Here is a 24,142-nt window from a genome sequence, read left to right as displayed (position 1 = left end):
ACCAAAGTAATACAACAGAACGGTAGACAATTGTATTTGGAAGTGATGTTGCAAATTTTACAGCAACATAACAACATACAATAAAATAGCATCACCCTATTACACATAACCATGAACAACACGGAGCACTTTGCACAGCAAAAGTAACGCGACGTCACTTTTAACGTTACACCTTTTCAAAATATTCGCCGCAATCACGGACACATTATCGGTGTTTCTCTACCCACTTATCAAAAACATCCCTGAACCACGTCGGGTCGTATCCCCGGATATCTGTTCGTGCAGCAATCGCCAGTTTCTGTATTCACCAGATATGTTTCTGACGTCATGTCAAAAATTATGAAGTTAACGCGCCAAATTTTAAAGCTTCGAGAGAAAATACATTAATGTGTTGTTTGTACGTATGTAAGATTTCAAACTGCTCCGTAACAAAATAAAATTATATCTATATCTTAATTACCTGACCCTGAGTATGTAAACGATTAAAAAAGCGAGTTTTATAAGAACTTCACGACTGACCCTCGTACAACTCCGTATACCATAAAGTTAAATGTTGATGCTTGGTGACCCCGTATAATGTTGGTATTATTTGGTTGGTATTTGCTTGCTGTTGACTTATCGATAAAAAACATGATCAGACGCATGCTATTCATTTAGTTATTACAATTATTAATGTATTTGCTCTTTACTGCAACTTAAATCGGATCAAAAATACACAAACAACTGGGGTCAGATATTACTTTTAAAAAAAACGTGTCTTTTTGCAAATGTCGTTTCAGGATTACAATCAGGAGTTCACACAACTCATGCAGGATGATCTCGAGGATGTCATCAACTATGAAGACCATATGAAGTGAGTTGCTCGTGCTCTGAAATCAAATGATTTCATCTCATGATATATCATTTAGTTTATTATTATTTAATTGTATGTTGGAACGAGTTTTATGAAACGCATTTTACATATTACATTCATTATACAATACACAATTATGACTGCTGAAACCCAAGTATGGCTGGATGTTAACAATTTTCGATTCTGTCTAGTTGAAAAATTATAAATAAATACAACATGTCGCATTTCATATTTTACACACATAAATACATTCATACATTATTCATTACCTTTGTTATTCGGTATCATCACGGAGGGTGTCCATATGTCGGGAATGGGCTCAACCAATAAGCTGCTGGATTACGTCGAAACTAAATGGAGGACTTTCCCTTTTGACACCATCAAAATAAAGCTTTAAAACGTCACTTTATTATACCCAAATTAGTACGTTCTGAAAATGCACTGAAAATCATTTTACATTAACTCTTTTTTATTCTATTAAATTTAACCGTTTTATTCTAGGCTTAAAATAAAAGTATTATTCATATATATAGATATATATATGCATATATTCTTTGCACACAAAAAGCTATTGTAATGACTTAATAAAGAACCAATATAATATTACTGTCGAAAAACAAAATGCAATACTATGATAACTGTGTTCACCATACATTGTTTGCATAATCCCAGCACAAACATCGACGCTTATGTTGTAACAATGCACGGGACCCTGGTGTTCAGGAGTCAGTATAATCGGTCGAGCGAACACCCGGAGTATCTTCCTTTCAGTGCCTATTCCCCTTCCGGTATCGTCACAACGGTATGTTGGACCATGGCCAAAAATAGACGAAATGCATTAAGATGACAACTTTGTTAACCATACATTGTTTGCATAATCCCAGCACAAACATCGACTCTAACGTCGTGACCATGCACGCGGCCAACGGGACCCTTGTGTTCAGGAGCCAGTATAATCGGTCGAGCGAACACCCGGAGTATCTTCCTTTCAGTGCCTATTCCCCTTCCGGTATCGTCAAAACGGTATGTTTGACCATGGCCAAAAAATAGACGAAATGCATTAACATGACAACTTTGTTAACCATACATTGTTTGCATAATCCCAGCACAAACATCGACGCTAATGTTGTAACAATGCACGCGGCCAACGGGACCCTTGTGTTCAGGAGCCAGTATAATCGGTCGAGCGAACACCCAGATTATCTTCCTTTCAGTGCCTATTCCCCTTCCGGTATCGTCAAAACGGTATGTTTGACCATGGCCAAAAAATAGACAAAATGCATTAACATTACAACTTTGTTAACCATACATTGTTTGCATAATCCCAGCACAAACATCGACGCTAATGTTGTAACAATGCACGCGGCCAACGGGACCCTGGTGTTCAGGAGCCAGTATAATCGGTCGAGCGAACACCCGGAGTATCTTCCTTTCAGTGCATATTCCCCTTCCGGTATCGTCACAACGGTATGTTGGACCATGGCCACGTTTGAAAAAAATATCCACTGAATGACTTATAAACCATGCGTGTTTGTCTACAGAGTTAAAAATATAGCCGTCTAATCTGATTATTGGTTAATCATGCGATTTGTACCGGATCCACACCGTCTCAGATGTAGTTCTGAGCATGTTGTGATTGAGCATCAAAGTTAAATTAAGCAAACAACAAAATACAATATCTTAATAAATATTTCCAGCCAATAAAACCGCGTAAAGGCTTTCAATAATGATCAGGCTTCATTATTAAGAATTGCAACTTACAAACAAACATGACATTGTCGTTTGGTTTTCGGCTTGCTGAAAATACGTCATTATCGACGTTATATAATCGTTAAAGATTTTTTACTGTTTTAGGTTAAAATCTTAGACAGACAAAACCTTAAAGATGAAATCGTACTAGCGAAAGAAGGACTCACTTACATTGCTCGCTCCAGCTTGGTTAATCATTAATATATAACATGATATGTTCACACTTTAATGTTAATTGAGTAAGTATACGCCAATTGTACTTTATAAATTGATCTAAATGATAAGTATGTGCCAAAACGAAGGCATAATTACATCTGCAAAACAACCGTGTTGTTTTACCGGCGACCATAGTAAAATTCGACGGTGTAAGCAAACGAAACGATTGGCTACAGAGACTGTCTGTCGAAATAACAATTGTTCGCTTTTCCTGCAAATGTTGATAAAACATGATTATTATATAGAGAGCATCTAAAATTCTCCACGTCCATAACTTGATATGGAATGATACTGATCGCATAAAAAACGTTTTACTCACAAAACGCGGGATAACATTTGTTGTGTTATTATCTTCTCGTCAAATAAAAGACCACTCTTTTTATTCCCTATGGATTAAATATCTGTTTTTAAAGCATACCTCAAATCGTGTTTCCGTTTATTTCACATTAATGTTGTTGCCGGCATTTTTATTTCAGAAGAGAGTAGTATACGGTCATTATGCCAGAATGAACGATCTCAAAAGAATTGAAGAGCTGCACGTATCCATAAAGGATGCAATTTTACTGGTTCGATATGGCAAAATTACTCCAGCCAGCAAGGTGATATATAACATTGATAAGATTTTATTGTTTGAGCGGAGCTTTTAAGTATTGGCGTAATTATGTCTGTTTGAAATAAGTACGTTTACATACACTATCAAAAACATAGCCATGCCGCCTTTACTTCAAGGTTTTCGACATGCCATATAAGAAACTGAACGCACCAAATAATACTAAAAAGTGTTGTTGTTTTTTTTGCGTTTTTCCGTCATGAGATCGCTCCAAAAATCCCACATCACTCCCTCCAAAACTGTTAACCATATGCAATTACTAAGTGTAATTTGCAAATCATAAGTAGATAACCAGTTGTATAAATATATTTTAAGTGTCTTTTCATTTAGTGGAATTCGCAAACCGTAACTAGTTTACCTGTTAGCGCCTGAATCTGGAATGCATTTATATCTAAGTGGTAACACGAATCCTATTACATTAACCAGTTAGTATGTTACTTATTAAGTGGAATTTGCAAACCACAACTAGTTAACCTATTACCGCCTAAATCTGGAATGCATTTATAGCTAAGTGGTAACACGAATCCTATTGCATTAACCAGTTAGTATGTTACTTATTAAGTGAACTTCGCAAACCATAACTAGTTAACCTGTTAATGTTGTACAGCTAAAAAGGTAATAGGTGTCAATTCTGGGCACTTTCAAGCCTTTTTTTAGTCTTATGATATTTATCTTTAGTTACCAAAAATGTAACACGAATTTTAACTAGATAGCTAGATAATAAACGCGAAAATTATGTTAACGTTAACAGGTTATCTTACAACAGTTATATGCCACCATAAAACTTCTAGTATAGACTTGAAATCTTTATGATGGTCACACCTAGAGGAGTTGGATATATGATTATAATTATTTATATGAGAAACTACAGAAACAATCTCAGCAGCCAAACGTTTAAACATAAACCCGTTTAATGACACATTGTAAACGCCAAAGACATAGACCACAAACAACAACAACAAAATAATCACAAACAAGAAACATTGAACAACAGCACATAATTCCTCAAACAACACAGTGCATAAACATACTATATAAAACAAACTAGTTTTGTATATCATGGTTTGTTAAGTACCGCCTTGGAACGTTCAGTAAAATGTAAATTTATTATGCCATTCTTACTTCAAAGTGACATGCCTTTGGTAGAAAAAAAAGGTTTGATACCTATCATGTTTTTCATTGAACACCAAAGTACATTTCGTTAACACATACGAAAACTATCCAACCGGATACACACTTTTCTAACAGAGACTAAAGATGTTGACTATACGTCTGCTTCTATCACATTAAAATACATAGCATGGCTTACTTATGGTATTGTTTTGGTCAGTAAAAATGGAGGTTAGTTAGGCGCGGCAGGGGTATAAATGATATGGTTGGTTAGTCGCGGAAAGGGTTATATCTAGTATGACTAGTGTGGCTCGACAGGGGTTATATATTTACTTTGGTCATATTGATTTTTTCATATAGGTTTTCATCTATTCTTCAGGTATAAAACGCCGAGCAGAGAGGCGCTGAAGGAGTCATATTGTACTCTGATCCTGATGATTATTCAGGGAACCAATCATCGGTGTATCTGGAAAACTTGGGGCCGTTCAACTGTCACATGTCATATATCAACTTTCTGGAAATCCCAAAACGCCAGATTATTCTTCAATTAGTAAGTAATATTGTATATATTTGTAGGATTAACTTGTATTTGATACGAATTGAACCCAATACAAGAATAGCTTTAGTGACGAGTAAAACACATGCATAACTGTATACATGTTGTATTTATGAAGAATCTTACAGAAGATTGGAGTCTAGACGGAATATCCCTTCCAAAATGTCAAAGTTGTTTTAGAAATAGCTAAACATCACAGTCACTCGTGTATCTAAAACTTAAACCTTAACGTATGAAGTAAATCATGTTCCAGACAACAGCCTTTTATTTTCAGCCAGAGTGCGTCATAAAACAGAAACTAAATCACATTTTCCAAACATCCCAGTTCTGCCAATTAGATACGTAGATGCCAAAGTATTACTAAGCCTAAGGTATGTAATACTTATTGTGCAAGGTCAGTTACTTTGCTATATATTGTAAATGTAATGTTGAATCTTTTTTTATAAAGTTATTAACATTTTAGTGGAGACACTGAAAGAATGACAGATATGATTGGATATATTTCAAATTTAATCGTAAAAAACCTTTGGTAGAATGAATGGTTACAACCCACATAACGCAATGATGTTTATAAACTATTATTACAGTTATTTATATCTACGTTATTACAGTAACATGAAGGGGCCATGTACCGACTTAGTCCTGGTACCATAGACGACAGGTAACAAAGTCCTAGTAAATACTTATAATAGATAAAATATTTAGTGAATTGTCCTTTGTTGTTCAGAAAGGTTGTTTTAAAGCTGATATATCTGTGAAATAAATGCAGTTTGCAAGATGTTTAAAAATAAAATGTGTAATTGTATGTCTAGCCTCTTTATATTGTATTGTCCCAAATAAGAATATCAGCATGCAGAGTCGAATGAGTTGAATAATCATTTCTTGACATTTGGTATTTGATTATCAGAGAGGTGACGTTGTACGTAGACAACATGATACAAGAAAGGATTATCGAAAACATTATATATGAAAAGACAGGCTGAACCAGGTGATATATTGTTTTAAGCAGTATTTATTTCCATAAGTTCAGCAAACATTATAATGTATTGTTTAAGATTGATATACATGAAAAACGTAGCCTTATATTATTATATTATTATATACATATCATATATTTTCTGATACTGCGTCACTGTTAAGATTAATAATAATAGTTTATGATACGTAGTTAATATTTATCATTGAAATTATTTGTATAACAAGGTATTATTATAGCCTTGTGTCGTCAACGTGCAAAAGCTTCAACATTGGTCATAGCCAATGTTATGCATTGCAATCAAAATGTCTACAATCTAAAACACTATAAGCAGAAAGATCCTCTTAATATGCAATCTTTACGAACCTTTTTAATAATGACAATAAAATCATATTTGTTTTCTTTATTTCAGACCAATATATCATTATCGGTGCCCACATTGATTCCTGGATTCAGGGCGCAGTAATTTCTGGGTCGGGGTATACTGTTCTTCAGGAGTTAGCTCGGTGTTTTGCTTACCATGTTAACAAAGGTAGGGCTGTGTAAATGCATTTCATTATTTGTTTGGGGGGCAATAAAATAGAATTAAAGGAATAATTCCATTTCAGGTGATATAATGTCTGGGCAACAGACCATTGGCGTTTCGTCGGATAAGTTTTAAAATCATAAGAAAATTGGTAACTTTAAAAAGAAAACTCCGGACACAACAGGTAGAACAGAGAATGGCAGAATTTGACTAAAAAGTAACAACACATAAAAGGTTATTTTGCAAATAAAATATATAGTAGTCAGTAAGGTACAATTTAACAGCTCTTTAAACATAGAACGACGTTTTAAATTGATTCTCGCAGTTGTTTACTACCTCATTTTCTTGTTCATCTATTGAGAGTGTTTTAGAGACAATTACAATAGCAACTTGGGGTTTAATTTTATAGAGGGTTGACGCCGTTTTCGTTCACACTTTTCATGTGTTTTGGCAACAAGTACTGATTTTCAGATAGGGAGATGCTTTTATTATTAGATATATAACATATAAAATAATTCATGAAATGAGGGAAATCCATTTATTATAGAAGGGTTGTTCATTTGCATTGTGGGATGGAACTAAGTATGGAAGCATAGGTTCTTTTGAGCTGGTCCAGGTAAACAATTAAAAACTCGTTATATTAACTAGAAACAAAATTGTATATGTTGATCGAGAAGATGATGAACATTAATCTAAAACAGTAAAAAAACTAACTAATTAACATTCATCTAAAGCATTAACAAAAATACTGTGAATTACAGATGAACATCAAGAATTACAATACCATCTTCATTGTTTTATAAGTCATTAAAACAGAACATATTTTGATTTGCGCTAATTGAGTAACAGACTAGCGCCACAACCTACAGAGCTCTTGATTTTGGTGATTTGTTCCTAGTAAACATCTATAAAACGTTAGTTTCAAAACAAAACTACTTTTGCCTTTTTTAGAAATGTTTAATATTTTAAGCAAACCCGCATACCACTTACAGAAAATGTTATAGACATCAAACGCTTGAATTGTGTCATAACATAGTCAAACTATATATATATATATAACAAAATATACTGATTAAACCTGGATAAAATAAAAAAAATCACCGGCCCTGGTCGACTTTGTAGACAGTGGGTTTCTACTTTATGAAAACAGTGGTCAAATGATTGTCAGTCGTGACTTCCTACGCATCAAAAATTATACCATTAAAACAACTTGGACAAACCCAATAGAACAACGACATTTTAAACGTTTATTTATAGCGGCGTTCCATTGAAGTGTCCGAGACGTTTGCATACCTGAGAAAGTATTCACACACCCGTTTTCAAATGATACAGGACGCTTACGGTTTTAAATTTGCATATGTAATAAGTCAGTTTACGCGAAAGCAAACATTGTGTTTAAAAATAACCACATGGTGTTTTTTTTCTTTTATTTGCATTTCCCTTGTGTTTCTAGATAAATCATTGCCGTTCATACTGTAGGACTCGATCGGCGTCGCGTAGTTATTTCTTTGCTGTACTATTAATGGACAAACACTTCATAGGTGGTGAATGCCCAAACAATTTATTCTCCAAATTATACCAGAACTTCTTGATATTTTAAGTTTAAACAAAAAATCAGACAGCAGAACATATAAATATAAGAATTTCATCAAATATTTCTTACGTTCATGCGTTAACGCGCTCAATATATATATATATATATATATATATATATATATATATATATATATATATATATATATATATATATATATAAAGAGAGAGAGAGAGAGAGAGAGAGAGAGAGAGATTTGCATAAACGAGAGTTTATACTTTTTAAAACGAACGAAAAATACTAATCATTACTTGAATGACATACTTAATTTTGGTATTACAATGATGCATTGTGAGTATTTGAGTATTAAGTTGTGTTATCATTTGATCACAGTTATTGCTTACTCAGTTTTATTTAAGATAACAAGTAAGTATTTGTCGTTCAATACACTTAAGTGACTTCACCAAAGAATGTTAACCCTCGTCTGTTTCAGATGATTATATTACCGTATGAAAACATAACTCGTAAGTAAATGGTAAACAACATTTGTTATTCAAGAATATCAAAATTCAAAGTTCAAGGTCGAAAAATATAGTTGAATGCATTTCTTTCCTCCAACCAATTGACGAATAGATAATTTGAATCAGAATCTATCCGGCGCCCCTATTGGCGAAGAAATGAGGTATGATATAAGCAAACATGGATTTATCGTCTGCATTGGACAGTCGGTCGAATCGTCACTTTCATAAAATGTTATATATATTCGTAGCTGTGCGCGGATTTCTTCAGTGTCCGCTTGCCAACGTTTACACTCTGTCGTCTGTTTTTAAACATTGAAAGGCAATACAAGGTGATCATATTGAAGCACGGGATTTACTTAAAGTCGAGCTATTGTGTATATATCATAAAGATGGTTCAATGCATATTTGCTGAGTATTTTTTGTGTATTTTATTGTAATTAATTTTGATCGACAATAAACTAGTCGTGATACAATTGGATACCATGATTGTTTTCGTGAGGTCGTTCGATATACTTAAACGTTACTTATAACATATCGCTGATCTACTGTGGTATTTAAGGTATTCCATGTTATATTTGTATCGTTTGAAATGGTTTTGTGTGCAAAAATGTGATATCACCGAAAATAATATCACAAACTGTTTGTTTTTGGATTTCAAAAATTGTAAAATATGCCATAAATGTCTGATTTCAGTTGGAATAAAAAGCAATTGTGCAAACTTTTATGATTGTAAGGCTTATCTATTTACGACCAGGTATTTTATCAATTAGCAATGACCAAGCCCATAACTTGCAAATAATGCTTAAACTGTATGGGTTTACCAGGCACCAACATAAATCAATGTGGTAGATAGAGCTATCAGAGAAAAAGCCTATTTCCCGGTCATTTCCTTAACATCGTTTTCATTTCAGGTAGTAGATCATGTCTGAGCCATTCCTCATCAAACACCGGTCAAATGGGAAGTTTTTCCATCCCGATGGTGGAAAGAGCAACCCTGGCAATGGCACAAGTGTCGTTCTCCACAGCGACATACACGCCAACATGCACTGGCGCTTTCGCAAAGAAACGGACTACTGGGGCTACATCGAACACGTCGCCAGTGGCAAGTGCATCCATCCGAATGGCGGCAGTCTGACTCCCGGGAACGGAACTAGGCTGGTCATCCACAGTGACCGCCACTATGGCGCACTTTTTGCTCTCGATAGCAAAAACGATCACGTTATTCACAAGGGCGGCAGGTTGGTAAACATAGCTTTGAATCGTACACTATATGTTTGTAATGGTTGATGTGTTTCTTGGTGTTTCAAACGTAACACTATAGCTTATGAAAATGTCTCTCATAATACGTACTCTTTATCCATAATTACAATGTGTTTTTTAGATCACTTCTTAAATATTTGTAGGGTTCTTTATTTGTTGCTTTTCAATTCTACTTTTTAGATATGCGCATCCAGATGGTGGACGTCCTGACCCCGGTAATGGAACTACTGTCGTCCTCCATTCTGACATACACGACGCCATGCGCTTCCAGTTTGTATCACCAAAAGACCCTAGTAAAGAGATCCTTGTGTACGGTAGCCCAAACGTCATCGGTAAATGGGAGATAATCAACGCCGTCATCAACCCGAAGGCCGAGCATAAGAGTACAATATCTGTCAAGATTGGCAAGTCCAAGACGGAAAGCACGACTTCTACGTTTGAATACAAATGGGAGTCCTCATTCGGCGTGGCGATTAAGGCAATCACAGCCTCCGTGAGTCAATCGGTGAGGTTTATGATTGAGAAAACTTCGTCTGAAACATGGACAGAGGAAAAAACAAGAACAAAGGAGATTACCGGTAAGTCTTTTCCATGTCAATTTACATTTGTGCTAAATTAAATCCAAGTTATGAAGCTTTGAAGCTATCTTGATCTGTGCTTTTTGTGTTTTTCAAACAATTACCAATTCAATTAAATTGATAATCATAAGGAGTTGACCATTCGTATATGATTGAAACATGGAACAATATCAGAATTAGGCTTTACATCTTGATCAGACAAATGACACAAGTTTATGCATTTAATCACGATTTGAGCCAAAATACCGATTGGTTGTCACATTGTGTTATAATTATTTTGCAGTGTCACCTGGGAACACCGTCGTAACCTGGCAGTACAAGTTCGCCGTGGAGCAGAATGATTCACGTGCCCTGTTCCAGAGTAATCTATTGGCTGACACCGACAGCGAGACCACTGTTCCACGTGAATTCAAATACAGCGTCTAATCAGCTTAGACTTGTTGACAACGAAACCGTTACGCTTGGATAGTTAATCAGCATATTAAACACTTATATATAGCTCATCAAAGATCCACTAGCCATATGTAAACCTAGTAAACATACGTTAAAGACATATTTGAACTGAATACATTTTATAAACCTATTCTTTCAAATGAAACATGATCAATTGATTTCATACATATGATAAACGCTCTTTAAGGTAGATGAAGAAAGATAAATGTGATTATAATAAGCACAAATATATCGGCCCTACTTAATCATGTATCCAATACCTATAAGATTCTTAATTCAAGTTTCTTAAGTTTGAACCGCTTTAAATCAGTTAAATACATATTCATTATGTAAGAAATGCTTAAATATATGCTAATAGACGTCGCTTATAACAGTTTCAGTAAGCAATTCCATGCCTTCATTTACTTAGGGTCTGTTGAAGCAAATGTCTTTAAAATGCAAATACAATACAAATTATACCCACGATTCAAGGGACGGAATGAAAATAGAACTTTAATATGATGCTCTTTCAAGCCTGAAAATGCCTCCCAGAACTTCTATCAACAGATTCCAGATATATACAAGATTTGTGCTCTAGTTACTCTTTCTTTGGTATAAAAGTGAAAACAAATCTGCATGGTTTTGTGGCATCATACCACGAAACACAAAAAAACTGATATCTTCAAAATATATTTTCTAGTTTGTTTTTATTGTAAAATTGAAAATAAATCTGCATGGTGCTGAAAAAAACATCTAATGTCATAATCTTCAAACCTGCAGCATAAATAAGCGCCATGTTGTCAAGAATGGTTGAACAAAAAATGAAATAAGCATTGACCGAAATGACAGCTAAATTTTCATTGACAAAAGATGCCTTTAAAACAGTTTTAAGTCCATTCAAAGTATGAGGGTAGTTTGTTCAGTTTTAATCATATTCAGATGATGGCTGGCATTTGCTGAAAAACATGTAACCTCTTGGCAGCAGGGAATAAGTAAATGACATATTTTTAATGACTAATATTGGGGTTGTGACCTTGACCTCCAAATCCAAAGGGGTCATCTACTGGTCACCCCAACCTGTTTAAAGGCCATGGGTGCAGGCTTTGTCAAGTTGTCACACAGGCAAGCCTTTTGCATTCAATGTCTCTGTGACAAATCAATAGGGCCCATCTACTGGTCAGGCCCAACCTCAAAGTCAAGTTGTTAAAGGGCCATGGGTGCTTTGTCCAGTCATTATTCGGATAACCTTTAAGCATTCAAAGTCACTGTGACATTGACTTTTGACCCAATGATCCCTAAAATCAATAGGGGTCATCTTGGTCAGGCTAAGCCTACATGTTGAGTTTGAGGGTCATAGGTCCAGGCATTGTCAAGTCATCACTCAGACATGCTTTGACCTCTACCTGTTCAAGGTCACTGTGAACTTTGACCCGATGACCCCTAAAATCAAACGGGGTCATCTACTGGCTAAGCCCAACTTTCATGTCAAGTTTGAGAATAGGTATAGGAATTGTGGAGTTATTAGCCGGACAAGCTTTGATCTACTGGCGGACAGACGGACGGACCGGCCAACATGTGCAAAGCAATATACTCCTCTTCATCGAACTGGCCATAATAAATTGAAATTGGTTAAATATTTTTGTTTATTATGTTAATTAACTTACACTTCATACAACAAGTACCATTTTGATATTTTGAAATGCTCATTTGGGCATATACATGGGTTTTGATCTGACGATGAAAATGAAACCACATAGTGATGTTCCCTCCTACCAATTTAACCATGAGAAAATAAGCATTTTTTCACTGCACCATGAATTAATATGTCAAACACAATAAATGTCAAGTTATTCAGGATTAATTTCACACTTTTCTTTTGATGATTTAAGTGCATTCCTGACTACAGGTTTTTCCCATTTGCCACACATTTATTTCATATTGGCCTAACAAGGTCAGATCTGGAGTTGGGTCTTCATCGCTGGACACCATCTCTTTATCTCCACAGAAAACACACTGATGCGAATTACACTGTAACACCTGCAAAACAAAGTATGTTATATTCTAACTGAACTCTGCATCAATATTCAAATATTTTTTATTTGATTTAGGAAATGTCTTCGTTTTAAAGGGTTTATATAAATTAATGCATTTTTTTTCAATTGAATGCATTATCATGTAAGACTCTTTGGCATTGATGGTTAAAACAAAAAAGGCATATGGTTTGTGTACAGATTAAACAATATTAATTATAAATGTGTTTTTAATTAATAGACAAGTGGCAACAACCTCCCCAGTTAAAAAGGTGCCGAAATAATATTTAAATGTGTAAATCTGCAGCTTAATCATTTGCATTTCTTTTACTATGATCATTTAAGTCAAATGAGTTAGAAATGATAATGAATTAAAACTAGAAATATATTTTTGGGCGCCTTTAATCTTGAAATATATTTCTTCTCAACAGATGCTAAGTTTATAAAAAAAATATATAAACCAAAATTTTGATTATGACATAACCGCATAGTTAATGGTCTCCATAACAGCTCAGAAATACTCTCTATGACAAACAAAGTGCTGGTGTATGGCCGGTGAATAGTGCTGCTCCAACCAGAAGCGCAATTCTTCCTTAGGGCGGACCAGCTCCTCAATATGGATTCTGTCATGGCTGTGATAACAGTATGTAACACGCCCTTTTCCACATTCCAGACGGAGAATGAATCTTCCAATCTAAATTACAAATTGAAGAATAAATTTATACATATGCACATGTAATGTTGTTAAAAACAAACCATTTAGTTGCAACTAAAGTTAAACTATAAAAGTTTAGGTGATAATTGAGCCCAATCAAATCATTCAAAGTCATTTAAAGCTGCACAGATCTACTGGGGGTTTTTTTGTCTTTGAATAAGCAATTTTTTGCGTAAATATCTGAAAACCAGTGATATACGACTGCTGACTAAATATTAGATTGCAGATTTTCATATTTCAGTTAATGTTTTATGGCTTAAAACGTTACCAACGGTTTAAGAAAAATGCATAAAACATCATATGTTGATCTAATATAAACATTTGTGACCATTTTTTGTCGGCAATCTTATATTATTGGTTTACATGCATATTCGCATAAATTGGCTCGTTCCAAGACAAAAAATAAATAAGTTGTCGAAACGTTCAATCTGTGAGAGTGCTGAACTCTCACAGATTGAAGGTTTTGACAACTTCTTTTACTTTTGGGGTTGGAAAAAGCTAACGAAAAGCAGTATGAAAACTGATGATATAAGACTGCTGACAACAGATAAGATCATGTTTTTTATATTTACATTCGTAACTAATGGTTTCATGGTTAAAAGCATTACTAATGCTTTACTAATAAGGATATTTTTGGCATAGAATATCATCTTTTGACCGTATTAAAATAAGAAAACAGCGATCCAATATTTTAGTTGTACTTTTTTTACCGAATTAATATAGGAAAACAGCGATCCACTTTTCCCTGTTGTCTGTTATGACCAGTGTTCAGAAATTCACATAAAAAATAATTCTTTCCAAGACCAAAAAATAACAAAAGTTTTTAAAACAGTCAATCTGTGAGAGTGCAGCATAAACATTTAAAGTGGTATGCATTACCTATTCACATCCTGGCTGCACAACCAGTTCATTCATCAGCTTTACTGATTCAAACCTGGCATATTTATATTGGTAGACTAGCATTTTACCAACTGTGCTAGCCAGTAAAGTTCTCAATTGAATAAGAATTCAAAATTTATATATCTTTGTTCATTATTTTTTTGCCAACTCTGTTTCAACTGATATTCCTAAATGAATGAGAAATTCAAAACAATGTCAGCAAATACCTGCATCTATGTGTTTCTTGTGCAATCAGTCAGCTTTGGTAAGCTCAGGTTTCATTTTGTCCATCTCAATATTATCTTCTTGTCTGATGTATTGCCATCCGATTTTTAAGTCAGGTCAGGCAGCCATTTAAGCTTTGTTCCAGTTTGTTCCTTTGTATCACATTATGTAAACAATACTAGCCTTGTATCTAGGCACTTCTCAATTTGAAAGTTTACAAAAGAACATGGCCTGTAATTTTTAATAAAAAAATGATAATTGTCAACCCCTGGATAATATATATATGATATATGTTCTAAAGTCAACCTGGGAGAAAAGGTGCTATTGGAATGGTGCTTGAACACACGACCATGCAAACACTTGCATGGAGATCTATCAAACTGAGCTAACCGGGTAACTAAATGATTTTTACGCAGTTCCCAGCTTGAACAATTAAAAAATACCTTATGTAAGCTATTCTACAATGGACTGGTGCATTATGCATTATAAAGACAATAAATCAAACACTTGAAGCACTAGTCCAAATAATAGTTATTTGACTGATCTTTACAATTTTTGATATGGCATATCCTTCACTTACATTTTTTTTTGTACCAAAGGTGGGTAGTTATTCCGATCAGGATTCCGGGTTATAGCATCCAGCGACTTTAAAATGTCATTAAAACAAGAAATATTATCAGATAATATTATAACATATGAGTTACGTACACCAAAAATAAAATCTGACGAATTATTATGAGTTTGACGAGTGTTTTCCTTCTTTTCATACTGTCAAAACATAATGATACATACTGTTATACATGAAGAGCACCTGCAAGGCTGCGGTTCGCAGATTTTCATCAATCGGAGCCCTATGGCCATGACCGAGTTGTTACGATTGTATATACAAGGTGACTTGTCTAACGATCTATCTCGAAGTTTACCTGAGATGGTCTAGTTGTTACGCTTAGTAAAATTGTGTTTAAATGCATTAAATGCTTGTTTTGTGCAAAAAATGTATGCACTTACATGGTAAAATACGAATAAAAAACTAAAATATTTCAAACATAAAGTACTAATCTAAATACAATTTCAATATCTTTCAACACCTAGTTACAATAATGAGCCATCAGGGATACTTTGTTTTATTATTTTGACACTTCTCATGTATCCCTGTAACGCTTCAACTCTCTACCATTTAACACCGGGAGAAAGCATATTTGGTAATGCTGTGCATCAATGTTGAATAATAATGGCAAAGTTGTTCAATATATACCCGACAGTGATCTAAACTGGATTTCATTTGTCATTAGAGTCGTTATTTTCACATAAATATATTCTGGGTCACGAATACCGTTATACATGAACACAAACTTGTTAGATTTGTCCCAGATTTACAGATAACGAGATACTTGATAAACAATCGACAAATGTAAGTGGTTTATGATATCTGAAGATGTTATTTTGGCATAATGACATAAATAAATATGTGTTTAATAGAAGGCAATAATATTTTCGTAGAAATGTGAATTTATAACTGAAATAATTTCAAAATTGTGGCCGCGTGGATTCTCTGCACAAGGATTGTTCAGAAGAATGCCATATAACTCGTCTTTATTTTTTTAGACAATTGATGCACATATGTTCTTTTTTGATGGTTGAGATGTTTCAGGTTAAACGACAATTACAAATGCAAAATGATTTAAGTGAATAATCAACTCTGACTTGAAAGTTACATGGAGATGTTGTAGAGAAGGATTTGCCATATCAAAAATCGTAAAAAATTCCGTCAACGTACAAATATTTGGACTAATGTAGATCAGTTGGATGTACCTTCGTCCCCGAAATCGATCACTTCGATGGCATCTCATTTCTGGTTTGTCTCCATCGAAATTTAACATCTTAAGACGCATACATTGATGCCATTTTTACTTCGACTGATGTTGAAGCAATAACACTAAATACGGGTCGGTAATTTTGTAGAGGAACGTGTTCGAAGTAACATTCAATTCCATTTCCGCATAATCGCCGCGATATTGTATGGCTTTAAAAACTACACCCTATAGTACAGAATAACAATAGGCATAACGTTGACACACTGATAGTTATAGTCCGAATAATTAAAGCGACAGTCCGCAAATCGGGCAAATTAGCCATGAAAAAAAAAATTCATCTATGTGTTGATAAGCATTCCTGACTGACGAATCCAAAAAAAATTTGGTTCAAATCGACCTAGAAATGAGTTTTTCGTGTCATTTTCAATATCTCTTCTTAACTATCGGCACCCGAGAGTTAACGGTTATATAAATAGAAAAAACAGTGGGATTCCAAAGTTCTTGCGCATGCGCAGGGCGATACTATTTCCCGGTCTCTCCTCGTAAAATCCGGTCTCATCCGGTCTCATAATTCCCGGTTCATAACTTATGGCCCCAGGCAACGGATTGTGTTGCTGATGTTTATAACACGATTTTGACAATCTTATTTGTTTTTATATGTAACAAAATGGTATAAAATATATAAACATTATGTCTTAATTTATGCAATTTGTTATAGGTATACACTATTTATGCAATTCGTGTTAAAGGTGTAGAGAAAGATGCGATACAGTACAAATGCTCATGTTTTTTGCATAAAAGATTGAGGACGGCTAGAGTATGAAGTAACTTAGAATTGCACCTTTTAAATTATGTTATGTTATGTTATTGTTCTTCCTTTTATGTTTACCCCCCCCCCCCCCGACATAAATTTTTTTAAGCATAAATGATTGCAATTGAAAAAATCCATGTTTGCATATCCGACTCATATCTGATTTACATGTAGTCAAGCATTGTTATTTTTTGTATTACTATTATCAATAGTATACTTATAACTGAATTTAATATGAAAAAAACACACACTCAATGTGTTTGTTATTCATGACATTAATTTCAGTACATGTGCATATTTCATGTTTTTATCTTTGCCTAAATTTATTTTATGTTTTATTGATATAAAATTTGAAATAAATAGTGACATAATTATCATCAAATATCTAATGTTTTAATCAACTGTAATCTTTTGTAATCCTATTACCCCCCCCCCCCCCCCCGCGGTCATTAACACCTTTTTGATCACGCCCGATAGCTACTATAAAACAGAGACCGGAGGAGACCGGGACCGGATGAGACCAGGACCGGGAAATAGTATCGCCCCCAAGAGTAGTCGGAAAAACCGTAGACCTACTTTCTCTTTTGCCGTCTAAAAATAGCAACTTTCGGCAATTTTCAATTTGTTAAATCTAAGTTATTAAAGCGATTTTTTAAAAAATAATTGCGGTTCAGTCGGTCTGAAACAATGTGGAACTTATTAAAAACTTTTGAAATACGGTTACTTTTGCGGACTGTCGCTTTAACCCAAACAAATACAATAGTTCGATTGCTACTGAAAAAACCCATTTGAAACATAAAAGCTATTTAACAAAATATAACATGATATGAATTCATTAACCGCGTATGATTTTTTTCTAAATAACTTTCATACATAAAATGTGTTCTTTGCCGGGTCAGTCTTGAATGCCGGGATATGTGTGACGTCACACAGGGTGCAAACATGTGGCGTAGCTTACTATTGGTTGTAGGGTAAACTGTCTTTGTATGTAAATGCTATATTTTCATTATTTTTTTAATTAAACTCATTAAATTTCAAGTAAAACTATACAAAGAGTAACACGCAATGTTTTGTCATAAACAAATGCAATAATGCCTTAAATACACTTAAGCAAGTACTTAACGCCCCAGATTCTTGTAAGTAGTACTTTTGCTACGCAGGTGGTGTGTATTAATATATTCATGTTCAATACGTCGTGTCAGGCGACTAGTCGCGTTTCTGAAATACCGCTCTCTAAAGAGTGTCGTCTTGCAGCCGACAGTCTAAACAACGAAACACATCAGTACTTCAACATTTAACTTTTACGTAATCAAAGTCAAATGGAGGTTAAATGTTGCTATAACTGCTTATAAAGGTTTGCATAAAAAGTGCATTGAATGATATTAAACCGACACAGTATCAATTACATATCACGTACAACTTATTAACGTGTACTTCTAGCACTTTATTTCACGACGGGCAATCACTGGAGCCATAACATTTTTTTACTTTAACATTTAACTTCTACGTAATCAAAGTCAAATGGCGGTCAAATGTTGCTATAAATGCTATAAAATGTTTGCATAAAACTAATTCTATTTATTAATCTTTTTTCATTTCATTGAATTATATTAAACCGACACAGTATCAATGATATATCACGTAGCAGTTCATCAATATGTAAATCTAGCAATTTATTTCATGGCGGGCAATCATTGCAGCCATACCATTTTGTTATGCGTTGAAATTGCTCCAACGCGTCTTCCGTGATAGTGCCAATGATTGAAAAAATGGATGTAAACAGTGGGTAATGTAATCACATTTTTCAATATGTTGTTTGTACGAGTAAAATGAAAAAAAATAATTCTGGGAATGTAGTTCCACATAGAATCGATTGTGTTGTGTTAAATGTAATTGTTCTGAGCATAAATCAAACTACAATCGCCTTAAACTTGCATTACTTACTAGAGCGTAGTGTAGACAACGTAATAAAACTTGAATTCCATTGAAAGTGTTTTCGTACCTCAGGTTTTAGCAATTACTTCGCATTTCATTGACAAAAGGTTGCTCGTTATAAATGTTAAAACTGTGTTTGTTATACTTGATTTACTAGGATTGATTTTGGGAACGTTGTGGTGCCAATAAATAGGCGATGGTGCTCATGAATGGAAACGAATAGTGAACAAACTAAAATAAGTTGATAAAACAAAAATTAACGATTGCCTTATTAATTATCAGTGTTTAGGCGAACTACCGCACTGCTTTTGGTGAATTTTAAGGCTCACTTGGTGCCTAATAAACTTATACTGCGATTGATCATTGTAGTTCTAATTCTGTATTTCCAGGATATAGGCACAAACATATTGTTTTATATTTTTAATTATTTACGTATTGTTGACCTTTGTGAAAAATGTGAATAGAATGTTAACTGAATTATAATTTTAGAACATCCAAATACCTATGTTTATATCTAAGAACTCACGAATGTATTTATATATTATAAAATGGGTGTTATAAAAGGGAAAAAGTGGCGGGGTTTATTCCTGCTATGAAGAAATTCACTCCTAGGCAACAACTTTACTAGAAAAAATATTTTTTAAAACGTCAACCACCTTAATTAACGAGCACACCATTCAAATATTAGAGAGAAAGAAATCATCTCTTGCAACAGTGGAAAAAGTATCCCCTATATTTCAAACGTGCTTGGTTTCTGTCGCCCATTATAAATACTGATATATCTACATACTGAAGTCAAAGATCATCCTACGCCAACCGCAAACTCATTGGCGTCTGAAAACACATTCCTCTACCAAAGTCCATTTGCGAAAGCAAACAAATTCTCATCGAGTACGATAAAAATGGTAGTTTATGATGGGAATCTTGGAACGATATCTATCAACTTTTAAATGAAGTGTTTTAGTTATTCTTCAATCATAATGTTAAGTTGGACTTCGTCACGTTTCTGAATTTGTTTTCCTTGAAAATGTTCCCGCTCAATAATGTGGCATATTGATGTTTGATTTCATTGATGTTTAACCGTTGAACAGCGCTAAAGAACAACACTGATAAACGGTTAATCATCAATGACACCCGGAACCCGGTAAGTATGGAACAAGTGTAAATGGTAAATGAAGTTGTCGTTGCATTGCAACAACAACTATCATTCAGTTTATAGAGTCGGATCCAGGAAATTGTTTCATTTTTTCACAGATCGTATCCTATAAAACTACAATTTATGAGCACCACATCCTACTCATTGGCACCACAAATTCACATTAGAAGCGAGGCAATATTTTGTCAATAAAAATCTTTCACAATGTCAAAGAACTGAGAAGCCTTAGAAACAATAACACAGTTCATGAAAATCCAGATATTTCCGATGACAACATTAAGCTCTGGAAAGTTATGCAAGTTCTAGACGATCTTATTTTGATTTTTGTTCAGAATTTTTACATTTAATAGCACACATAGTCAATCCTGTGTAGAAATACATTACCCGTTTTTATGATTTTACTCTATAAAGCCTCTAAAATGAAAATTAAGAATAGTTCTGCGAAAAACAACAGAGACTGGCTTTTCAAATGCATCCTCTTATCCACTGCACTACCTATGAGTTACTGAAGAGTGTTCGGTGGAGCTGTAAGACGCTTGTCCTAAAACCTTAAATATAAGTAGTTAAAATAATAAACTCTTATTATATTATAGCTTTGAAATTATTATTACAGATTTATTAGTTGCGATAATGAACATACCCTTGACCGTGTATACCCTAGTGATGGGATAATGGAACCTGGGTTACAACGCATGCGTACTGGCAGGGTTTATCAACATGCTTAGTTACAAGCGTCATGTCGTTATGCAACATTTCTTTGAATAGAAACGCCATGGTCTGCCACCCATCAAAGTTCAAGAACATCTACACAGTTCGCAATGCTGTACTCATGATAATAGGTTAGATACATTATGGAAATCTCATTGTTGTTAATCATATCATATCACATTAGCAGCAGGCTCGAGTACATGTACATAGTTTGTTTCACAAACTAATTGATTGAATCCAAGTCCTGCTTTGCAGATATGCCCGGCCTGGGTTTCATCGTAGGGTGGAACAGTAGATTTTTGTTGTGTTCCCTTATTTTAATTTTCGTTTGGGTTTATTTCAAGAGTGTCCGGTTTGAAAGGATGATTCAGCTAGATTTTTAATACACTTTTACTTGATACGTAATGTAGTGTATGTGTTAGATTCAGTATTTAATATAGCTGTAATTGGTAACAACTTTGATCTTATAAAACACGTTTTAATATAATTTTCTCAGTATTCAATCGCATAAAAAAACTAAAGCATTGCTTGCATGCAATCGTAGTCAATTATTCAAATAATAATATGCATACAATCAGTTATATATAATCTAATATACTAACGATACAAAAATTCAGTTCGGGACGTAAAAAGTCAAACAAAATGGAATTTTTAAATCAAATATTAAAAAATGTACTGCCATTTCTTTGGTTCAAAAATGAGTTTAACAACTATCTAAGCATAATGTGTATTGCTTGAACAAAAACTATCTAATTTTTATATTTAAATCTATTTTTAGTTCTTTATAATGTAATGTTGGTTTATTCTTTTACAGGAATACGAACATCAACTTCAAAATGGAGCTGTGGCTTACATTAACCTCGACTCTTTAATTACAGGTAACATTTAAAACATATGTTGAGAAAGTATTTAAATGCTTTATTATATTTTAATCTTTTCCACTGCACGGAACATCCTGATGTATGCGGAATTGCCTTAAACAGAATAGAACAGAGCGATGTTTTACTTGGATTTAAACATAGCGTTTCTCATTTATACCAATAATTCTAATACAAAATAGGTATACAGATAATACAAAACAAGCATACTCAATGGTTCAAAGGCGTTCGACCGAGTTTGGCATCAAGAACTCATTCATAAGCTGTCATCCACCGGTGTAAGTGGTTCCCTTCTATTTGGTTATTCTTTTATCTTTCTAATAAAAAACAAGGGTTAGTCTTATCCTACTCTGCTTCAGGAATCCTCAATTTCAATGGCGGTGCTCCTCAAGGATCTATCCTTGGTCATTTTCATTAATGATATTGCCACTGACATTAAGTCAAACATTTCGCCTATTCGCATATCACACCAGTCTTTACATTATCGTCGAAGATCCTGTAACTTCAGCTGCCGACCTTAACCATGCTCTGTCTCAAATATAATCTAGGTAGAAGAAATTGCTAGTAACTTTTTATGCATTTCAGACGGAATTTGTTCTTTTTTCTCATTAACGTCAAAAACAAAATCACCCCCCACACCTTTATATCGGCAACGTTCTGATATGTCGAATCAGCACTCTCTTCAGATAGCAAATGGCAATCTCTTATATCTTAAATAAAAGTGTACTTCACTTTTATAAGACCTCTACTCGAGTATGCCTGTGTGCTCAGGCACACTTGTAGTAATGAACTAACATCGAAACTGTCCACCACGAGGCAGCTAGAATTGAAATCGGTGCTACCAAACTTTGTAGTATTTACCGATTTATGTTTGACATTAACTGGGATCCGCAGTCGGAAAGGAGACGCTAAGATCGAATCATTCTGTACTTTGAGATGAAAACAGGTCTTTCTCCATAGTATCATACAAATCTTATTCCCCAGCCGAGAGCTCAGCCATATGCCCTACCTAATCGCGCAGATGTCCCAGTCATCCCTTGTTACACTCAAGCCTATACTACTTTATTTCTGCCCATAACTATTTGCCAGCTGAATTCACTTCCAGGAGATATCAGAAACTAACCTACTCAAGCGAGTTCAAATCCCAACTTAACACGAACTCAAAGAAACCGCATCTCCAGTATTATGTTGGACGCAAACAACATCAAGTTAATCAAGCTCGTCTATGATTATGATGTAGCTCATTCAATTATATTGAGCTGAACAGAAAAAATATTGTCCTTGGTCTAATTGTGTTCAAGCTACCGTTAAAATGGTGTTGCATTATATCATACAGTGTCCAAGATATTAATTAATGCGTGACCGTTATATCTATGATTTACCCTGTGCTGTTACTCTAGAATTCTTTTTTTTTGTAATGATCACCCTACTCCTGAAACTAATGATAGTCACGTGACGCGAGTGCAAATACCCGTTCATTATAAAGGTTATATTTCATTACAATTATGTGAAAGCAAAATATGTCCTTTTGTGTGTTTTTTTTCAACAAGGATAAAACCTACATTTTAAGCCAATGAAATTACAATTACGCAATTATAAATAACTAGACTTTTTATTATTAGAATTAAGAATTTCACCTTTCGCTGGTCATCGTCAAAATATGTGTATTACAAAACTTTAATTGTAAATCTAAATGTTATCTTCCCTTCAGGTAACTTCAGTTTCACGAGTGCAGCTGACCCCTTACTGCGGTTGGTCCTTATAGCAGCCACAAAGACCGTCCGACTGAACAACACGGGAATCCCAAGATGCCAAAAAAACGCCACAGTCTATGACCAATGGTTGCAAAACTTACACCAAATTGGGGAGAAAGATTCATTTAGGTATAAACGTCGTTAACAAAAGTGCTATATAATGTTGTGTTTGCGTCTTTTCGTACGTCTACCTCACGACAATGGCTGATATTACAACTGTTAAATATCCAAAACGAAGTGAAACTCACATTTTCTATAATGCCAGGTAAAAGCAACTGGGTCTTCATCAGATAAAAACAACTACGTATAACGAAAC

The 24,142-nt window shown here is 34.4% G+C and overlaps 1 protein-coding gene and 1 pseudogene across 3 annotated transcripts; both read left to right on the top strand.

Moving 5' to 3' along the window:
• The first annotated feature begins 767 nt into the window (after positions 1-767).
• On the top strand, positions 768-23,971 carry LOC128246239 (N-acetylated-alpha-linked acidic dipeptidase 2-like; annotated as a pseudogene).
• LOC128202972 (galactose-binding lectin-like) lies at positions 8,702-11,673 on the top strand. Of its 3 annotated transcripts, none has more exons than XM_052904188.1 (4): positions 8,702-8,812; positions 9,563-9,889; positions 10,092-10,489; positions 10,773-11,673. In XM_052904188.1, the coding sequence occupies exons 2-4, from the start codon at positions 9,573-9,575 to the stop codon at positions 10,913-10,915; spliced, it is 858 nt and encodes a 285-aa protein (XP_052760148.1). In that variant the 5' UTR covers positions 8,702-8,812; positions 9,563-9,572; the 3' UTR covers positions 10,916-11,673. The 3 variants fall into 3 exon arrangements, with proteins under 3 accessions (XP_052760148.1, XP_052760146.1, XP_052760147.1); XM_052904186.1 differs by lacking the exon at positions 8,702-8,812 and adding an exon at positions 8,825-8,980; XM_052904187.1 differs by lacking the exon at positions 8,702-8,812 and adding an exon at positions 9,050-9,210.
• Positions 23,972-24,142: the final 171 nt, after the last annotated feature.

This window comes from Mya arenaria, chromosome 9 (assembly GCF_026914265.1).
Source record: "Mya arenaria isolate MELC-2E11 chromosome 9, ASM2691426v1".
NCBI classification, from domain to species: domain Eukaryota; kingdom Metazoa; phylum Mollusca; class Bivalvia; order Myida; family Myidae; genus Mya; species Mya arenaria.
Note: the sequence above shows the minus strand (reverse complement) of the source record. Positions and strands in the feature narration are given on the sequence as shown.

Coding starts and splice junctions, on each gene's coding strand:
- LOC128202972 (XM_052904188.1), top strand. CDS start 9,573: ATGTCTGAGCCATTCCTCATCAAACACCGGTCAAATGGGAAGTTTTTC. Junction 9,890..10,091: donor GTTATTCACAAGGGCGGCAG/GTTGGTAAACAT, acceptor TCTACTTTTTAG/ATATGCGCATCCAGATGGTG. Junction 10,490..10,772: donor AAGAACAAAGGAGATTACCG/GTAAGTCTTTTC, acceptor ATTATTTTGCAG/TGTCACCTGGGAACACCGTC.